At 31.2% G+C, this 21,296-nt stretch overlaps 1 protein-coding gene across 2 annotated transcripts in view; it reads left to right on the top strand.

The window, feature by feature from the left end:
- LOC143072356 (limbin-like) overlaps positions 1–21,296 on the top strand; it is a 57,896-nt gene that overhangs the window by 6,034 nt on the left and 30,566 nt on the right. For both annotated transcript variants that reach the window (XM_076247248.1, XM_076247246.1), the window contains exons 4-15: positions 1,411–1,633; positions 2,735–2,847; positions 4,402–4,479; positions 7,437–7,571; positions 8,359–8,444; positions 9,121–9,198; positions 10,128–10,371; positions 10,827–10,907; positions 12,700–12,810; positions 15,224–15,448; positions 16,595–16,674; positions 17,500–17,659. In XM_076247248.1, coding sequence (XP_076103363.1) covers positions 1,411–1,633; positions 2,735–2,847; positions 4,402–4,479; positions 7,437–7,571; positions 8,359–8,444; positions 9,121–9,198; positions 10,128–10,371; positions 10,827–10,907; positions 12,700–12,810; positions 15,224–15,448; positions 16,595–16,674; positions 17,500–17,659 — 1,614 coding nt within the window. The remainder of the gene's footprint in view (positions 1–1,410; positions 1,634–2,734; positions 2,848–4,401; positions 4,480–7,436; positions 7,572–8,358; positions 8,445–9,120; positions 9,199–10,127; positions 10,372–10,826; positions 10,908–12,699; positions 12,811–15,223; positions 15,449–16,594; positions 16,675–17,499; positions 17,660–21,296) is intronic.

Consider the following 21,296-nt stretch of genomic DNA (forward strand, 5'->3'; position numbering starts at 1 on the left):
TTACACATCAAATACTTTGTCAAACCTTCATGGAATTTTATAAAACTCTGGTGTACTAAATTATAATCCTGGAACCTTTGATAACTATTTGTAAAATTTCATGGATTGTTATGCAACTTGGACAGAAGCTAAACCGAGGCTCTCCAAGACCTAGAAGTACATGTAAATGTAGCATATAAGAAAAACATATTTTTTTTTATTAAAATTCTTTATTTGGTAGATAAATGGACATTTTTTTAGTCAACATTACATTTTTAGGTGTAATACCACCATTGATTTTCCCCTATCAGTCGTTGTTAAAAATGCACTTTTCCAAAAATTGTGTAGAATTTATCTCTGTTTCAAATGAAGAATTAGTTGATATGAGTAAAGTTTTATCATGTTCAGTACTATAGAATTTGATTTGATTTTTGGTGTTATAACTCCATTTTTTAGCACCGCATTTACATGTAGGCTATTAATAAAATAACCATCAAATTTGCCCCCTTATTTAATCTGTGTACATGCTTTAGTAACCATGTAACTTCAAGTTTCCAAAACATTCTATAGAATCCCAAAATAAAAAAAATAATTGTGCTTTGAAATACCCAAGATATGAGTTTATTACCCAGAAATGTTATACTTTATAATAAAATGTAGGATTAATTACCTGCAACTGTCAAATTCAAGGGAATATTTTTTATGCCCCACCTACGATAGTAGAGGGGCATTATGTTTTCTGGTCTGTGCGTCCGTTCGTCCGTCCGTCCGTCTGTCTGTCCCGCTCCAGGTTAAAGTTTTTGGTCAAGGTAGTTTTTGATGAAGTTGAAGTCCAATCGACTTCAAACTTAGTACACATGTTCCCTATGATATGATCTTTCTAATTTTAATGCCAAATTAGAGTTTTTACCCCAATTTCACAGTCCACTGAACATGGAAAATGATAGTGCGAGTGGGGCATTCGTGTACTGAGGACACATTCTTGTTTTCAACCTATTTTCGTATGCAACCTGAAGTGATGTACTATGATTTGGTAGAATTACGCCTTTTACATTAACAGCAGCTATCGTAGATCAGACTAAGGGTTCTGTTAAACCCCTTACAAATGTTTTACTTGAGTGAAGTTAAATTATCATTTGAACTTTGGTGGATATTTGTCTCATTTGTAATCATAACACATCTCTTTATTTTTATATTTATATTTTCGTCCCATTTTTCTCAGGAACTACAATACAAGGATTTCTGAAATTTGGTTTCAGGATTTTTATAAGTCAGCTATACCGTGTGATGCGTTTTCAGATTCATCACTCGACATCTTCCTGTTTACCGAACACTTGCATATTTTTACACTATTAATATTATCCACTTGCGGCGGGGGTATCATCAGTGAGCAGTAGCTCGCAGTTTCACTTGTATTTTTATTTATTTCAGATGAATGATGACACTATTTCAACTTCTCAAACACAGATGTTAGAAATAAAATTGTGGATAGCAAACAATGATTCTTCAGAGACTATTAATAATGTGTACGTTGAAGAAGATTTAACTGAGGGATTAAAGGCAGATTACGGTACAGTTACAAAAGGAGTAACTACTACTGTTACAAGTACAAATGGAGAAAGAGAATTTGTTTATAATGTCGGAAATTTAGCAGGTAAATTATAAATAAACTTTGAGATGGAAGTCGGAAAAAATGGGACTTGTACTAAGTTCATGGCTATTTTACAATTAAAATTGGCCGTTTCAGAATCTAAAGGAGTCTTGGTAATTTCATTGTTCGGGAAGATCCATTTGACTTAACCATGTTAACAGGCTGCATTCTTAATGACGTATCAGAAAATCTAATCAGTCTTTTTGACTTTTCCCTTTGGAAAAAGAAATAATTTTTATTATAATATAGGTTAAAATTATTATGGTTTCATACATGTAGGTAAATTGAAAGTTTATCAAGATCAAGATCAAATACACTCTTAACCTTCATCTTTTTTGGTCTGTACACTGTTATTCCATCTGTCTCTTTTTCTTATTACAGTAAATTTAATAAACATGTCTATTTCATATACAATCGCTCAAGTCATTGTCTATTTTATGTATGTTAAGAAACTGTAAAGGGTAACCTAGAAATTTCCAATTCTGCAGTAGAATCCATGCTGGAGAATTAGAATAACACAGCCATGTCTATTTGGAACCTGAAATATAAATCTAATGCCTTGCATAAAGGGAATGCCACACAGTTACTGAATGTTAAAAAACCCTTGCAACAATTTTTTTAGGGGTTAGTAGGTTCTAGCAAGTTACAAAGCAAAATTTCTGCATCAATTCAAAAGATTCTGATTACTGGGGCAAAATTCATAGCAATATTGATAAGGTTGTTTGCTTGTTTTTAATGTTTAAATGTTGCCAGCTACTAAGGATTTTTGAAGGCTAGTCCAGGGATTCATAATTTTTGTCCATGGTGAGTCCAACAGTAAGATGAAGACATAATTTATCATCTTAGTCTCCATGACCTAATAGAACAATGAAATGACATGAAAATCTAGATTTCTTTTAGACATATTCTATCAAATAATGATATGTGTATCAGTTTATACAAAATATTTTAATTTTGATGCATCTTTGGACCCACCAGTTTTGAAAATGTCAAGTCCAGTCCAGACATATTTTCATGAGTCCAGGACTTCTGTACTCGCCTAACTGAGAACCCTGATTAATGTTATAAACTTATAATGTTGTTTCATTTATTTATATTTTAAAGCTAGTACAAGTTCTAGTTTGACGTTCATTGCTCGACCGTATGGAGATGATGGGACAGAATTAGGGGATGATATTACCTATTATTACAGCAACCTTTACTTTGATGCTAAAGATGTAAGTGCTTTTACTCTTTTTATTAAACAAAATAAAACAATTCTGAGATTGATAAAATTGAGAATGGAAATGAGGAATGTGTCAAAGAGATAAAAACCCAACCATAGAACAGACAACAGCAGAATGTCACCAATAGGTCTTCAATGCAGCGAGAAACTCCTGCACCCTGAGGCGTCCTTCAGCTGGCCCCTAAACAAATATATATACTAGTTCAGTGATAATGGATGTCATACTAAACTCCAAACATACACAAGAAACTAAAATTAAAAATCATACAAGACTAACAAAACCCAGAGACTCCTAACTGGGGACAGGCACATAAGACTTTACAGTAAGGCCATAGTGTGTTCACAAATAATAATTCTGTACTTAATTGACTAGATGTCATTATATCATCTCATTTATTTATCATTTAAAGTATTTTAAACTTATTTAAGGTAGCACAATACAAAGATTTTTTCCCTCCAAATCAGACAACTTTAAACTGATGTAATTCATTTCATCCTTCTTTATATTTTATAAATGAGGTACCAAAAGAAAGAAGAAAGATTAATCTTTCAAATTGTGATAATTTCATTATGACATAATTATTACATAATTAATTATTATGTAATTAGTTGCTATATTGTGATGTCCACACTTGAATGAATTTAGCGTCTTTGTTCTTCATAGCATCCCAAAATATTTTATAGATTCTTGTACAACAGTGTGTCAGCTTGACCTCCAAAACTGTGTCTCAGATTTCCAAAAACATCAATAGAACAAATGTTATACCCAATTGAATTTGGTGGTCTCTTATGAATTGATGTTGCAAACTTCATTGAAGATTTATGAGAGAATGAAATGCAATAGGAAAAATCTGAGACACAGTTTTGGAGGTCAATCTGCATTGTGCAAGAATCTATAAAATATTTTAGGATGCTATGAATAACAAAGAAGCTAAATTCATTCAAGTATGGACATCACAATATGGCAACTTATTACATAACAATTAATTATGTAATAATTATGTCACTATGAAATTATCACAATTTGAAAGATTAATCCTTCTTCTTTCTTTTGGTACCTCATTTATAAAATTTAAAGAAAGATGAGTGGAATTACATCAGTTTAAAGGTGTCTGATTGGGGATGAAAAATCTTTGTATTGTGCTACCTTAAAAGGATAAAAGGAGTACTAGTTTACTATTGTAATTTCAAGGGTCCAGAGGATGACTCTGTTTTTTCTTCTTTTACTTTAATCATTTTTATCTTATAAAGCATATTTTCTTTTCTTTGGAAATATGTTATAACTAGTGTTCATCATGTGTGTGCACTGAACGAGAAACTGACCACCCAACAAAAATACAATACAAAAAACACAAACAAAACAAAACCTAGTGCCTGAAAGTTGATAACAATGTATTTTGTAGGTTGATATTTTATTGGCACTATATTAAAGGCATCCTTGCTTTAGTTATGAAATATCAAATAATCAATCTTCATTATCATCCTTCGTTTTAATAAAAATTAACTTTAATAGTTCTTTGCAAAATATTGTTTATTTGTTGAACAGAACAGTGGAACATATCGAACTGTTGGACCAGTGCCAATATCTGTATGTGTAGTGAGGGAAAATAATGAAATATCTAATGTAAGTAATGCTGTAAATTTATTATTATTATTGCAAAAAGTGGTGGAATCATCATATTATTAACTCACTGGAATTCACATTTGAAATACTTTTATAACCAACTTTTTATGCCCGACCTACGATAGTAGATGGGGCATTATGTTTTCTGGTCTGTGCCTCCGTTCGTCCGTTCGTTCGTTCGTCCCGCTTCAGGTTAAAGTTTTTGGTCAAGGTAGTTTTTGATGAAGCTGAGGTCCAATCAACTTGAAACTTAGTACACTGGTTGCTTATGATATGATCTTTCTAATTTTAAAGCCAAATTAGACTTTTGACCCCAATTTCACGGTCCACTGAACATAGAAATGAAAGTGCGAGTTTCAGGTTAAAGTTTTTGGTCAAGGTAGTTTTTGATGAAGCTGAAGTCCAATCAACTTGAAACTTAGTACACTTGTTGCTTATAATATGATCTTTCTAATTTTAATGCCAAATTAGACTTTTGACCCCAATTTTATGGTCTACTGAACATAGAAAATGAAAGTGAGAGTTTCGGGTTAAAGTTTTGGTCAAGGTAGTTTTTGATGAAGTTGAAGACCAAACAACTTGAAACTTAGTACACATGTTCCATATGGTATGATCTTTCTAAATTTATTGCAAATTTAGATTTTTTTATCCAATTTCACGGTCCATTGGACATGGAAATTGATAGTGCGAGTGGGGCATCCGTGTACATAGGACACATTCTTGTTATATACAAGATGTAGTTGATGTTTGCATAACTGCTACTGTGTTAAAAACAAATTTATTGAAATTTTTTAACTCACTCTCTTGATCTCTATGTTGTTTACATGTATATAAGTAATTTACTATATGTTTATTTTCGTTTAATTCTAATAATAGCAAATCTTTTTCTCATTTTGTATATATGAATTTCATTCACTGTCCATTGTTCTAGATTTGTGGACAAATAACACTGATAGACTTAATTTCAAGATTTAGCTTGAAATGAGTATATAATGTCATTGAAAATGAGGCTTTCCATGTTAGTAAAATAGTTAAGGGATAACATGTTATTCCTTCTCTGACCAAGAAATTTGTGAATCAGTACAAGATAATTTCATATGACAATTTACTCATGTGAATGCAATGCATATCCCCTGGATCCCAATGTTACAATATTATAAAACTTACTTTTGAGTTAAATAGCTCAGATTAAATAAAAAGTTACACTGGCCAGTTGCAAGTATCTGGGCCAACCTTAAAAATATGTTTGTTTGCAGTTTTCCGACTGTACCTTCAGACTGAAGGGTCGGTAGGTAGGAAAAATATTTTATTTTATCAGCCAAAATACAGTTTAAACAAGCAGTTACACTAAACCAAGTTTCTTGTGAAGAAAAAAAAAACATTTTAAACAACAAACACTGGACATGCTGAAAACCAACATCAAATGAACAGGCATTTTTCAGATAAAAAACTTTTTAACCAAAACTGAAACTTTAACATAGTGTCATTATCCAATTTATGACATAAAATATGGTATAATTATTAAATACTGGAACACTTATAAACAAGGAATGTCATTATGACTAGAACTGTTCAGTTTAAAGAAATATATTCAGACATGTATGCTTCTTGACTAGAATGTTTTCATGAGTAGAGTATTTTCATCAGAAAAATGTAGATATTAAAGATTTATAAGACAATGTATTAAAGAGTGTATTTTTAATAAAAAAAAATAACCATTGAATCTTCAATTGAAAAAAATACAACTTGAAAAAAAAGTATTAAGACATTTGACTGTTTTCATATTTCTAACAATATTTAATTATATGTGATAAGGTTATATTTTTGCCAGGCTTTAATGAAAACCAAAGAAATCTAAAGTTTGGGGTGAAATCCATAGCACCCCATTAAAAGTAAATGGTCTGTACTGAAATGTTTTTAATGCATAAAAAAAATTGGCAGCATAGCTCCTAAGGACATGTTTTAATTGAATTCACACAGGCCACACAGTTTGGGTATATTTAATATTGTAAGAAAGAGAATAATTGCAATGAGTGGGGCAGCCCCCCCTTATCCTAAAGGAGCATACTCATTGCAATCGAAGATAGATTTAATATAGAGAGAGTATAATATTTATTTTTCAAGCTAACCATTCATTTTCTCTACATCTTTGTGTAGTTAGGGTTCAATGCTTCTTATTGATTTGGCATGATCTATATCCATTGACATTTCAAATGAGCCCTTCCTCCGTACACTGAGACGTGTTTACAGATATCCATGTAGATTTAAGTCACGGAGGAGTGGTTTCATCTTTGTCGTCTTCACAACGATTTGTAGAAAATATGCCATACCTCAAGCTGCTGTCGAATTATTTAACCACTGAAATTGGTTCCATAAAGTCAGGCTCAACAGATTCTGTACCCGATTTGTTTGAGACAGAATGGTTATCGTGTCAGTTATGAATATCCGCTGCATCATCGTCAATGATATCATCACACATCATTACATGTGCCTGAATCTGTATAAACAGTTTACTAATAAACTTTTTTGTTTGTTATTTGTCTTAAAATTGACACGAGACGACAGCGTAAAGTACTCCTCCGTGACTTCATGGATACCTGTAAACAATTTCCATGTGCTTTATCATTAAATGGTCACATGAACGCTTGACGGAAAGCTAAGAAAAACCGAACTTGTAATGCGTAATTGACCCAGACTTTAAATCATTTACGGAAAGGACCCAAAGTTCCGGATCGCGTAAATAGAAGTATTAAAAAAAAATTCTTCAAATTCAAAGCAATAAAATTTTCACAGTCGGGAGGATTTTCAAGGGTCGGTCGGTAAACTGCAAACAAACAATATTTTAATTTAAGCCCTGGTTAACACATATATTGATTTGGTTGCAATATTCAGACGTAAAATTAAGTAGATTAACTGTAAATATTTTTATATTATTTGTATTTTGATTTCTGTTACAGCTGTTTTACCAACATGGATTTACAGCATTGGCCTTCTTCATGGCCACCCTCCTTGGAATTTTATTAGTTGTTTTGTTTGCAGTGTTGTATATCATCTTCATTTCAAAAAGAAGAAAATCTGTAGTTGGAATAGAGGTTAGTTTGATAGACATACATTTTATTTCAGAGACATTCTTTCTGTGAAATTATGAACTTCAGGACACAAAATATTGAATGAAAATTGTTCTTTTGTAGACCTTTTTTTCATTATGCTGATACATATTATGTAACTTTATGTTGATTGTTGGTTCATAAGTGTATTATGGTGGGATATAAGTGGAGTTTATATTTTAATCAGTGATTTTTCCCTACTTTTTGAAGTTCTATAGTCATTCTGCAGATGTTTAAAATCTTATAGTCCATATTTATACCCCCGCTTTAAAAAGGTCTGGAAATACTGTTTTACCTCTGTCTGTCCATCCATCCATCAATTCGTCCATCCCTCCCATGAATATTTTTCTTTACATCTTTCTCGGGAACTACATAACAAGGATTTCTGAAATTTGGTTTCAGGTTTTATACAAGTCAGCTATACCCTATGATGTGTTTTCAGATTCATCACTCAACAACTTCCTGTTTACTGAACACTTACATATTTTTACACTATTGAAATAATCCACTTAAGGCAGGGTTATCATCAGTGAGCAGTAGCTTGCAGTTCCACTTGTTCATAAATAGTTTTGCATTCACTTTGAATGTTTAAAAGAAGGAAAAATTATGTTTTTACAGAATTTGTAAAAAAATGATTGAATGCAATCAAGTTTTCCAAGAAATTGTGATTTTTATAAATGTTATATAACATTAAGCAAAATGCATACATAGAAGATTGCTGAACCATCCTTTGAACAAATATTTTACAAAATCTTTTTTTATTTTATTTTAGGATCAAGTTATGATGGAGAAAGGGAAAAATATTATATTAAATCCTGCTGAAGTTATGAAGACTGGGAACACAATTCTTGATTATAGGTATTAAATATTCTCCCTATCACTTTATTTATGACTGGCGATCACCTGATACGTTAGAAAAAAATGGTGGTTTATCTTTTCAAAATGAGCGTGGTTTGTTCAATTTTCATACACTTTTCCTGTACTATTCCATGATGAACAGATACAAAAACTGTAAGTTATAACAACAAGGAACACAATAGATTAATTTTACGAACAAAAGCTTTATTGTGTCTTTATTAATTATATATAAGACATGGCAAATTTCTGGATTGCAAACAGAAGGATAAATTTTCACAATAGACTACAGAGATATGAAATGAATTTTATTTGAATAAAACATGACAAATCAAGAACAATAAGATACATATTACAAATATAACATGTAAAATATAAAAACAATTGAGGTTTTAGCAAAAATATTCTGTATGCTTCACTTCACCTGGAAATTTCTTTGTTGGAGTTTGGATCTGAAAAAAAAACTAAGAAAATGTTTGAAGGTAATTATAACGTGTCCCCTCTCACAAGAAACATGACCCAGGGTATGAATATGTGCACTATACATACTTCAAAGGACGGTATTCTCTTCTTGTTTTTTTGTCAAAGGAATTCTCTGTGTATATGACTTTATTACAAGTACAAGCCCATGTTGATCTTTTATCTTATTTTTTATAATTGACTGTTTTATATCTGACAGCTCAACAGCAGCAGATGATAGTATTGTTGGAATTTTATCTATGAAAGACAGACTCAAAAGATACAGAGAAATCGACGGGTAATTTATTTGTTAAGTTTTGTATGCATGTTAAGCCATTTGTCTGGTGGTTTTTTTTTATATGTCTTTCCTAGTATTACTGTTAATCTTATAGATATCTATAATTGCTGTTTTGTTTTATTTATCCACACTTTTGTAACAATTTTACAATAGTCCATTCTTATTATGCATTTTGTATATTCCAGTGTATGTATTTTATGTTATATATTTTAATTGCTAATTTTCAAAATTATACTTTTATGTACGTTATGCAAGGTTTCAGTAGATTTAACTTTTTCACTGGATGCATAATCAGTTGCTGACTGTGTATATTGTGACTGTTGGGTCTATATGTTGAACTATGTTGAAAGACATACATAATGGCAATTATGAAAAACATCACCTTTTTTACTTTAAGAAAACCTGTAAGATTTCTACTGCTGTTCCTTTTAAATGGGTGCAAATTCCGTACTCTCTGCAATTAGCATTATATTAATATACAGAACATTGCTTGTTTTGTGTTACATTTTTAAATTCATTTGTAAAAGATGACCAGCTAGAAGCTGAATTCCTCACACTTTTCAACAGATCAGAACTGTACTAAGCATAAGCAAAAGCAATTCTCTTTGTCTTTATCTAATGAAGTAACCATAATCTATTTCAAATATATCAATAAGTCTAATGTGGAAAGAAACACATGAATGGTCCTGTGAACATGAGAATGCAAATTATTTTTACCTGGATTTGATTTTGATTTTTGGTGTTTTAACGCCACTTTTAAGCACCTCATTTAGGCTATTTCGTGGCTGCCAGTTTTTATTGGTGGAGGAAGCCAGAGTGCCTAGAGAAAACCATCAACCTTCGATAGGAAAACTGACAATCCTAGTCAATTAAGACTATCAGGGTTCAAACTCACTTTTTTACCTGGACCAATTTCTTTTAAATTTCAGTTTGGATATTGTTTCTTCAATTAAAGTGGACACAGACATTGAAACAGAGAGAAATGACGCTACGGTTCAGGCTACAGTGCTGCTTCTCAATGGACTTCATCAGAATAAAGATTTATCATCAGCCAATCAACAGCAAGTTGTAAATAACTTTAAAAAGAAGAGAACAAACCTAGACAAGAACTTAGATGATGAATATAAACGTGAAGTCAAGAAATTGTACAAGAAACTTGGTGCCAAAAATAAGGTCAGTTGGACCAGTTATGTGGTCTATTTAATGCTTAATACTGCGAAGATCTGTTAAATTATTGAGAACTTTTAATGAAATGTGTTGTACAGCAACAAGAGAATGCAGAAAAATTATAAAGGAAATTATTTAAGGTCTCACATTAAATGATTAAGAAAACAAAAAGGCAAAATATTTTTATTTATTTTTTTCATTTTCTAGTAACCATAGTTGTAAGACTGAATGATTGATTGTTGCTCTCTCAACTGTCACTGGCAGGACAATATATATAAATATTTAATTTTCTTCATTAATAAAAGGGAGACAATCTAAGTATTTGAATAATATGTTTAACTTCACCCTTCTATTGTTCAAAGTTATTATGGTAAAAGGTGGTGCTTGATACTTATACATGGAGGTTACATATTACATACAGACAATATGCTTGTATAATGTTATAAATAAATATATTTTAGGCAAGAATGTCTCATTTGCTGCAGAAACAGAAAGATGAGAGGAAGAAGATTGTTAGCGAGATGTATGATCTAGGAGACAAGGTACAGTAAACTAGACATCTTATGTATAGATATCTTATGAGTCGCACATATTAAACAGCTGCTATCAAAGGATGAAATGGAAGCCCAAGTTGTTAAACTCTTCAGTTTTTGTATACTGTGAATTTATTTATTTTCATGGGTACTAATTTTCATGGATTAAGAAAAGCTTGCATGTTCGTGGATATTTAATTTCTCGGTTTTGCCGAATTCTGTATACAAGCCTATATAAAAGTTTGTATTTGTTGAACATTCAATTTCGTGGTTCTGCTACCAATTTTCGTGGATTAAGAAAAGCGTGCATGTTCATGGATGTTTAATTTCTCGGTTTTGCCGAATTCTGTATACAAGCCTATATAAAAGTTTGTATTTGTTGAACATTCAATTTCTTGGTTCTGCTACCAATTTTCGTGGATTAAGAAAAGCGTGCATGTTCATGGATGTTTAATTTCTCGGTTTTGCCGAATTCTGTATACAAGCCTATATAAAAGTTTGTATTTGTTGAACATTCAATTTCGTGGTTCTGATACCAATTTTTCGTGGATTAAGAAAAGCGTGCATGTTCATGGATGTTTAATTTCTCGGTTTTGCCGAATTCTGTATACAAGCCTATATAAAAGTTTGTATTTGTTGAACATTCAATTTCGTGGTTCTGCTACCAATTTTCGTGGATTAAGAAAAGCGTGCATGTTCATGGATGTTTAATTTCTCGGTTTTGCCGAATTCTGTATACAAGCCTATATAAAAGTTTGTATTTGTTGAACATTCAATTTCGTGGTTCTGATACCAATTTTCGTGGATTAAGAAAAGCGTGCATGTTCATGGATGTTTAATTTCTGGGTTTTGCCGAATTCTGTATACAAGCCTATATAAAAGTTTGTATTTGTTGAACATTCAATTTCGTGGTTCTGCTACCAATTTTCGTGGATTAAGAAAAGCGTGCATGTTCGTGGATGTTAAATTTCTGGGTTTTGCCGAATTCTGTATACAAGCCTATATAAAAGTTTGTATTTGTTGAACATTTAATTTTGTGGTTCTGCTACCAATTTTCGTGGATTAAGAAAAGCGTGCTTTTCGTGGATATTTAATTTCGTGGTTTTGTCGAATTCTGTATACAAGCCTATATAAAAGTTTGTATTTGTTGAACATTTAATTTCGTGGTTCTGCTACCAATTTTCGTGGATTAAGAAAAGTGTGCATGTTCGTGGATATTTAATTTCGTGGTTTTGTCGAATTCTGTATACAAGCCTATATAAAAGTTTGTATTTGTTGAACATTTAATTTCGTGGTTCTGCTACCAATTTACGTGGATTAAGAAAAGCGTGCATGTTCGTGGATATTTAATTTCGTGGTTTTGTCGAATTCTGTATACAAGCCTATATAAAAGTTTGTATTTGTTGAACATTTAATTTCGTGGTTCTGCTGTACCCACGAAATCCACAAAAATTGGTATTCAAGGAATAATAATGAATCTACAGTAGTTGTATTCTGCTAATTTTTTATTGAACCCTAGAGGACTTTAAAGTTTCTGATTTGAAACTATAAGCCCTTTTCCATGAATAATAAGTTTAACTCTCAATTTTAGAGATAATTTATTTGTTTGAAGGTGACAACAAAAACTAAAATAATCTTGTTTGTAGTCATCCTGTATAAAAATATTGACCATATTGAATGAATAGTTAACAAAAATCATCAATCCTGTTTGTAGTATTCAGATGGGTGATAGAAAGAACAAAAAAGATCTTAAAATATATTCAGAAGAACAGTTTTAATTTCACAGTATGTTAATATTTAGGAAAGAAACCATTTGTTAAAGATGCTAGACAAACAACACCAGGCTGAACAAACAGAAGAAACATATAAGCTTAAACTAGAACAAGATGAAGAAACTGAAAATCTGAGAAAGGTAAATTAAATTATTTGAAATATGAATATCAAAGTTGGGTGAAGGTGTGATATAAATATTTTATTCTTTCAAACCTAGACCTGCCAACTTTCCTGCTTTATAGGGGAGATCCCCCATGAGAGGTGTTCTGACCTGACCCTTATAAAACTCAATTATAATAGACATAGTACTTTGAAAAAAACACATTCTGAGGAGAAAAAAGTACATTTTTAAAACACATGTTTTCTTATTCAAAACCCTAGTTGTTTGAATTTAGAACTAATTACTATTGTGAATAAAATCCACCAGGTAGATTATTTAAAGTTTGCAGGAATGTACATCAAAACCTGTTTACCTTTAAAAATATACCACTAGATAATTTTCAAAATAAAATCTAAGACGGCCAAAATTGATTTTAATTACTGTGACTTGACTGTTAGTGTTGCTTACCTATTGCACCTCATTCAAAATTCTGACCAAATCCAAACTGTTCAACTGGTCAGAATTTTGGACAAACTGTTCAGTCAAAATGTGAAAGTGTAAGGTGATGAAATAAAACATACCTACAATCCTATGTTATTTTAGTCCATATTATTGATGTTGTGAAAAATCAGTCTCACAGTTTGTATAGAAACTTTATTGTCATTGTCATGCTAAAGGTGATATGTAGTTATTTTGAATTGCTATAAAAATGTCCAAACTAAGCTTTCATATAGTTTTTTTTTCGAAAAGTCTTCTTTATTCATAAGAATCAGACATCATTTAAATTAAAACATTTCATATTCAGTAAAATAAGTGTGAAATTACAATACTTTGTGTAGTTAAGATTAAAATACATCAACATTACATGGACGTTAATCAAGAACTAATCAATCAAAAGCAAACAGCTGCCTGGTGAGCAATACAAGTACCCTATTTGATGTTAATATTTGCCAACTGTTCTCTTTTTTACTAGTAATTTCTACACAGAAATTGAAACAAAATTAGTCTCTCAAAAGGCTATACCAAAGTACTATCAATAATGGTTTTTACAATACAATGGGTTTGGTCAGTTCATGGTTATGATATGAACATTCTGATAAATGTACATGTTTTTTCTTTTTATGGTTATAAAGAATATGGTAAAGTTAGAATGCTTGTTTTTTTTTCCATTGTCTTGTGCATGTAGTGCCAGTATAGACATATTAATATACAGTGATAGTAATGTAAAAAACTTAAATTGTTCATAGTATTTTTTACTAACTTTTATCTTTTTAGAAATTTATCAGGATTTTTTGTAAAATTACTTGCATCAAATAGATAGTTAGGAAATTTATAAAGATTTAAAAAGATATATGTATATGTAATCTATATGTGTTGGCCTGAAAAATGTATTCCTTGCTTGGCTGTGAGAGTATATGTTTAGTGTTTTGAAACAGATAAATGGCAGTGCATGCTGAAGTATAAACAGATTAACCATAGAGTAAAAGTGTAGTACAAAAATGTTTACCATTTCAACTTTGTAATGTTTCTAAAAGAGTTTATATATTGAGGTACTATTCAAATTTGGAATTATTAGTTAATTATATAATATATGTTCTTCTTTCCATCATATTTACATTCAATGCATATAATATAATATTTAAGGAAAACACTGTGCACTTTATGCACCAGGGTTTTTTAACCAATTCCTATGCAGAATTGAATTTTTCTGATTTTTTTTCAATTTATTTTTCACAGATCTTTTACCTTTTGTTCCCGTATTGCACATAAAAAAAAATCATCTTTTATAATTCCAAATGAAGTAACCTTTCAAAAAGATTGAGAATTAAGCTCCAATCATTCAATTAAACAAAGAATTGAGAATTGTTGAATAAAATTAAGCTATGCATAATTTAATATTGTAAATGACTTTTGCAATTATTTTTTTTAATTAAACATTATTTTGTAAAAAAATCTGGTGTATAGAGATATAAGATCATAAAGGTCTCCATATACTTGTATCATGTTGGATAGATTTTTTTTTTCTGCCAGTATATATAGAAGTACAGTTGGTTTTGTAATTATTTGAATGATACCAAAGACAAGATCAATATGGATTTTTTCCTATAGGGAAAAGCCACAAACAGCTTCCACTTTTATTACATAATAAATAAATTTGGTGTATTTACTGTCTTCTGATTGGTTAAAAGTATTACTTTTATTTTCAATGTTGTCAATTTTTATGGCGACAAGCCCACTCTGATGTTGTGTATTCATACTCAAACATGTGTGTATGTTGTTATTGTTAATATAAATAATATAAAAAGTTCTTTGAGCCTTATTTTTTATAGAAATTTATTTTACATAATCCACCTCACGAATTATTCAATGTGAAGAGTCGAAAATTAATTTTATGGTTCAATAAATTCAAAATAAATAAAAGCCATTCATTAATTGTTTTTGCTATCTTTAGGAATTTGGAGCCAGAAAGAGGGTTGGTCTGAAGGAATTACAGCAGGTTATGCTCACAGAAGCAGGAGAAATAGGTCTGCTAGATCAACAGAAAATGAATTGGATGTTGGAAGAACACAGAAAAACACAAGAAAAGTTGGAGAAGACTTATGATGAAGAGATTTCAAGACAGCGCATGTTGCTTGAGGAGAAACTAGAAAGAAGAAGAGCTCTTGCCAAATCAAGTGTAAGAATATTATAATTATTAGAGATGTTCTTTATAGCATGACACATACCATCATATAGCATAGTTTAATTCAATATGATTTTGATTTATGTACTGTGGATTCATTTATTTTTGCGGGTACCAATTTTCGTTGATTGAGGAAAACTTGCATTTTCATTGATATTTGAAATCGCTATTTCCCAAAAGTCTGCATATAATCGCACAGCAAATTTGTGATTCAGATTTTTATACTGTTGATTCATTTATTTTCATGGGTACCAATTTTCGTGGATTAAGAAAAGCGTGCATGTTCGTGGATATTTAAATTTCGTGGTTTTGCTGAATTCTGTATACAAGCCTATATAAAAGTTTGTATTTGTTGAACATTTAATTTCGTGGTTCTGCTGTACCCACGAAATCCATGAAAATTGGTATCCTGCTAATAAAGATGAATCCACAGACCTTTTACAGTCATTGCTATGTAGTTTTAGCTTAGTTTTCGACAAACACTTACTGTACTGTGAATTAAAACAATGATGGTTTTTTATAACAACAAAAATATGTGACTGGATCATTGTCTCATTTATTAGCAGTCATATTTAAAATTCTTATTGAATTATTTGTGTAAATTTCTAAATTTCTAAAAGAAAACATGACTGTCAAGAACACAATGAATTGAAATGGATATGTTTCAACATTTGAGAAAAGAGTTGAGGGTTTTAGAGGATGGCTATATGCATGTTCTAGGAGAAAATAAAATAGCCAATTTTCACGAAAATCAAAATTAAATATGAGTGATTTATTTTCACGACTTTGGATTAAAAAATAAAATGAATATAAATTGTTATTAATCTGCAAATTTGAAAATTGTGAAACTAGATATCCATGAAAGGGGCTTGTATAAACTAGATATCCATGAAAGGGACTAGTATAATGGCCTAACTCGAAATAAAGTATCTGTGAAAAATAAGTTGGTTTACAGTAAATAGCTTATAACCAATTTTCACAAAACACTGAATGATTAGCATCAAGCAAAAAAACACAGGTATTAAAAATTGCAAAAATGTCTAAAAAAAAAGACCTTCCAACCTTCAAAGTTTTTCAATATTGCATGGAAGGTATAATTTTATTATTTGTAATGATTTATTTTATATAATTATACAATAGGAGACTCAAGAAGATGACCAGAGTTACTTACTGAATACCATGGCTGGACATCAACTGACCCTCATAGAAGAAACTCAAAAGTAAGATTCATTAAGAACAAAAGTATATTAGTGACTATATGACATTCATTCACTATTGAAATATAAATTCACATGATGTAACCATGGGGAGTGGATGAGTATTGCAACTCACTGTGTAAGAAAGCAGTTTCTGATTTAATTGAAAAAAGATTACACACCTGTATTAAAATCAATTGCAGTATTTAGATAGAGATAAGAATATGTGATAAGAGTGCCAATGAGACAACTTTCCATCCAAGTCACAATTTGTAAAAGTAAACATTCAGGTCTTCAAAACGAAGCCCCACACTGAACAGCAAGCTATAAAGGGCCCCAAAAATGACTAGTGTAAAACCATTCAAACGGGAATACCAACGGTCTAATCTATATAAAAAATGAATAACACTTATGAACCACATCAACAAACGACCACTACTGAACATCAGTTTCTGACTTAGGGCTTCTGCAAACAAATGCAGCTGGTTTAAACATTTTTAATAGGTACCAACCTGTACCCTTATCTAAAATTATTGTAACATCACAACATAGAACATATAGCCCATAATATACAACATTCCGTGTATAAATGCACAATTCTTTAATTGTATAAAAATTAAAAACAACCAATTAGTGGAAAATTTCAAGTTAATTTTTGTGCAATTTTGTTGACGCAATTATGTCAAATTCTTTTGATATAAAACATGTACATTTAGAGGCAATTTTTAAAATTTGTCCAGGATTTTCATATTTCAACTACTGAGAACTCTTATTGTTTTAAAATCATTAGCAACGATCAAGCTATCTCTGAGTAAAAAAAGGCTTACACATATTTACCACATTTTACAGATCTTCTGGAATGGGACATGATCAAGCTCAAAAATACATAGAAGAGGCCAAGGCAGAGTTAATGGCTTTAAATGAAAGGAGAGAAAAAGAAAGGGAAAAACAAGAAGAAGCATTGCACAAAAAACTCAGTGCTTTGAAGAAACAACAACTTGATAATAAGGTATAATAGTAATTCCAGTGTTTTATCCAGGGCATTATAAATTCAGAGTTTGCCAAGAAGCTTTTATCTTTGGTAGGAGTGTTTTCCATCAAATGCAGTTGAACTTGACTATATTATTGTCATTTTAGTAATTATTGGTAGAGTTATGGGCCTTTGACCATTCTTTTACTATTGTAACATCTGTGTTCCCTCTGAGACTCTTTGCCCCATTACTTTCATGCTTGATAAGATTGTTTGTCATCATGTGAAGATGACAATAATATATTGTAATTTTATTGGAGGCATTTCGCTTCTGGCAAAAGTTTTCAAAATTAGAAGCACTATATATGTTAAAATTAGATTAGTGGTGTCATCTGCTGTAAATCAGGCTGTTTTTGTACATTTCCTCTTAAATAGTTCATGACATCCAATTGACAGTCAATGTTTTACTTCTGATATGCCTTCTACTTTTTTTTATCGGTAATTTGGGCATTTTTCCTTTGATGTGTACTCGCTTATAATGTCAGTATCAGTGTACTGTCCTTGATATGAAAATTATTGGGTCAGTTCGTAATTGACATGCGCTAAAGTAGTGCGGAAGAATATGTTTTTTTTGGTAACCAATGAAAACGCGTTACGTCACGCATATCATTAACCGCTTTGCCGGAACTATAAAGTTATGTCGTTCTCGCAACTAATGTAAACAAATCGAAACATCGTGTTACTTCCAACGAAGAAAAAAAGTATTTAAATAAAATGCTTCATGATACGAAAACGATATTTTCTGTAAAATTAAACACCAAAAATACTGATAATTAAAAAAAACTAAATAGTATTGTAAGTCACGTTCTAAAAAAATCGTCTGCTTTCATAAACATGGATCCCTACTCTGCCGTCTTTAACGAATATCTTGACCCATTATACTTGGAAGATGACTATGAAGTTCCACAATTTGATGTCCAATATACACAACCACAAATTAATTATTACACCTTTAAACCAGCTAAAACCCCCTCGCCAATAAAACCAAATGAAAATAAAGAAAATGAAGTCAATATTACTGAAACTGAAACCCAGCCACAAACATTACAACTCCAACAAATACCTGATCTAGATTTCCTTGATGATAGTTTTACAGCACAAATTTCAGAGCTACCAAATTGTGATTTTGAAAAGTTTTTAAGCAATATATCTGAAGAAAATCTCAACAGTATGGCTGAACAAAACACAAAATTTCACAGTAGATTTGTTACAAATGATGAAAATGAAAGGGCAACTTTTATTGAACAAAGAGAAAATTCAAATACCATTAGGAAAATGAACTCAGCTGTTAAAACTTTCCAACAATATCTTATAAATGTCAAGGCAGAATTTAGAGAAATACATACGATGCAACCGCACGAGTTAGACCAGTACCTGCAAGAATTTTTTGTAGGTATTCGGAAAGAAGTAAAAGTAAAAAACAATAATGACATTCAAGAAATTGAAAGAGAATATCAACCTGGAAGTCTTGATGGCTTTCAGTCAATGATCAACAAACACCTAAAAATGAAAGAATATCCATTGGATATCATGAGGGATGACCAATTCAAGAAATCGCGCGATTGCTTAACCGCTAAAAAAAAAGCATTTGAAACAGCTAGGCCTTGGAAACCACCCCAATGCTGCAGAAGCTTTGGAGTCTGAAGACGAGGAGGAATTGTACAGATCAGGGGGTTTTGGTACTGATGATCCGGACAGTTTGTTAAGTACAATTTGGTATATGAATACCATTCATTTCGGACTACGTGGTTCTCACGAACATAGACAATTGAAGTGGGGAGATTTGAAACTGGAAACTGACAGAAATGAAAACCAGTGCTTAAGCTACAATGAAAGACTAACTAAAACAAGAGATGGCTCAAATACAAAAAATACAAGAGCATATGCTCCTAAATCCTGGAGCAATCCCGAAGATGAGAGGAAATGTCATATATCAACATATCTAAAGGTCATTATTATCAATATATTTCAGTAAAAAAATTATTTGCCAAGGTATGCATACAAAAAAAAACATTCATAAATATAAATAACACAAAAAATATATATGTTATGTGAATACAAATAAGACAACTAGTCATCACGTAAACCACAAAAATCCAATGAATATCCATATCCATTAAACATCAAATTTAAATCAAGTAGAAATTACATGTACATGAAATGACCTGTTGCTACGTCCTATTACTCAAACCAATACATTTGAAACTCCATTTATTATCAACATATAACTCCTTTGATGAAAAATTGCAATCTATCCAGTAACTGAGAAGTACTACAATCAAATATAAATGCAGCACATAAACAGTAACCAGGAAGAATTGACAATTGTAGAAGTTTGACACAAACTTGTGAAAACCATTTATATTCAATGTTATATAATTATGCAACCAAAAGAAAATTTAGAAAACTGACAATGATTAGATTTCAAACTTTTCATTCATTATAAAAAAATATATGTGGTATGATTGCAAATGAGACAACTGTCCACAAAAGACCAAATGACACAGGCATAAGCAACTATAACTAACCTTTCGGCCTTCAACAATGAGCAAAGCCCATACCGCATAGTCAGCTATAAAACACCGCCGTATGACATTGTAAAACAATTCAAACAAGAAAACTTTCATTGTTGTTTTTCTATTACTAGCAGATCTGTGATACATGTAGTGCAGACCAAAAATGTAAAGGTGTTTACTGTAACCTTATTTTTATCCCCTTCCATATTATTTTTTACTGTTTTTGATTCAAATTACTATTATAACACCTTTGATCACATAGTCGAATGGAAAAAAATCACTACCAACCCTCTTTTTCTCAGGTTGTAACAGTAAACACTTATAAAAATACTTTTTTGTTTGGCCTAAAAACTTTATCCTTATTTGGAAAGCTGTGACACTCACAGTTGAAAACCAGCACTAATAAAGAAACAATTTTGCTCCCAGTATAAAAAAAAATTCCTTCTTGTCACATCATTGTTGTACAAACATTATTATGTGTTATCGTAACAATTCTGACAAGTACAGAAAATCTAAAAATACCATTAAAATTATTCTTTATGAATGCCCACTTATAAATATTTCTTCTTTTTTAGTATCGTAGCAATAGACCAACAGAAACCTGCCAACCTGATTCACCTTTCTATTTAGGTGTCAACAGATCTGATAATGCAAAACATTGGTATAAAAATCAACCTTTGGGTGAAAAATCCCTGAAAAATTTAATGAAACAAGCTGTGGCTAAATCAAATGTTGAAAAAAACAAAAAATTGACCAATCATTCTGGCCGAAAAACTGCCATTACAAGACTATTGGATGAAGGTGTGCCGATAACTTCGGTACAGCAACACACTGGCCATAAGTCAGTTCAAAGCTTGAATAATTATGCCAAAAACAGTCTTAAGACCCAAAAGAAAATGTCGTCCATCTTGTGTCGAAATATATCATCTACATGTACTTCAACCAACACCAATGAATGTACTGTATCAACTCTCACTGCACAACCAGCTTGTCCAAATGAACAACAAACTGCACCTGTCTCAAGTTGTAATAAACCATGCCGGCCATATACTGCAACTAATGAAAATGAAACGGCTGTTCTTCCAATTCAAGATAAGACA

The sequence above is a fragment of the Mytilus galloprovincialis genome, chromosome 4 (genome assembly GCF_965363235.1).
Source record: "Mytilus galloprovincialis chromosome 4, xbMytGall1.hap1.1, whole genome shotgun sequence".
Taxonomy (NCBI): domain Eukaryota; kingdom Metazoa; phylum Mollusca; class Bivalvia; order Mytilida; family Mytilidae; genus Mytilus; species Mytilus galloprovincialis.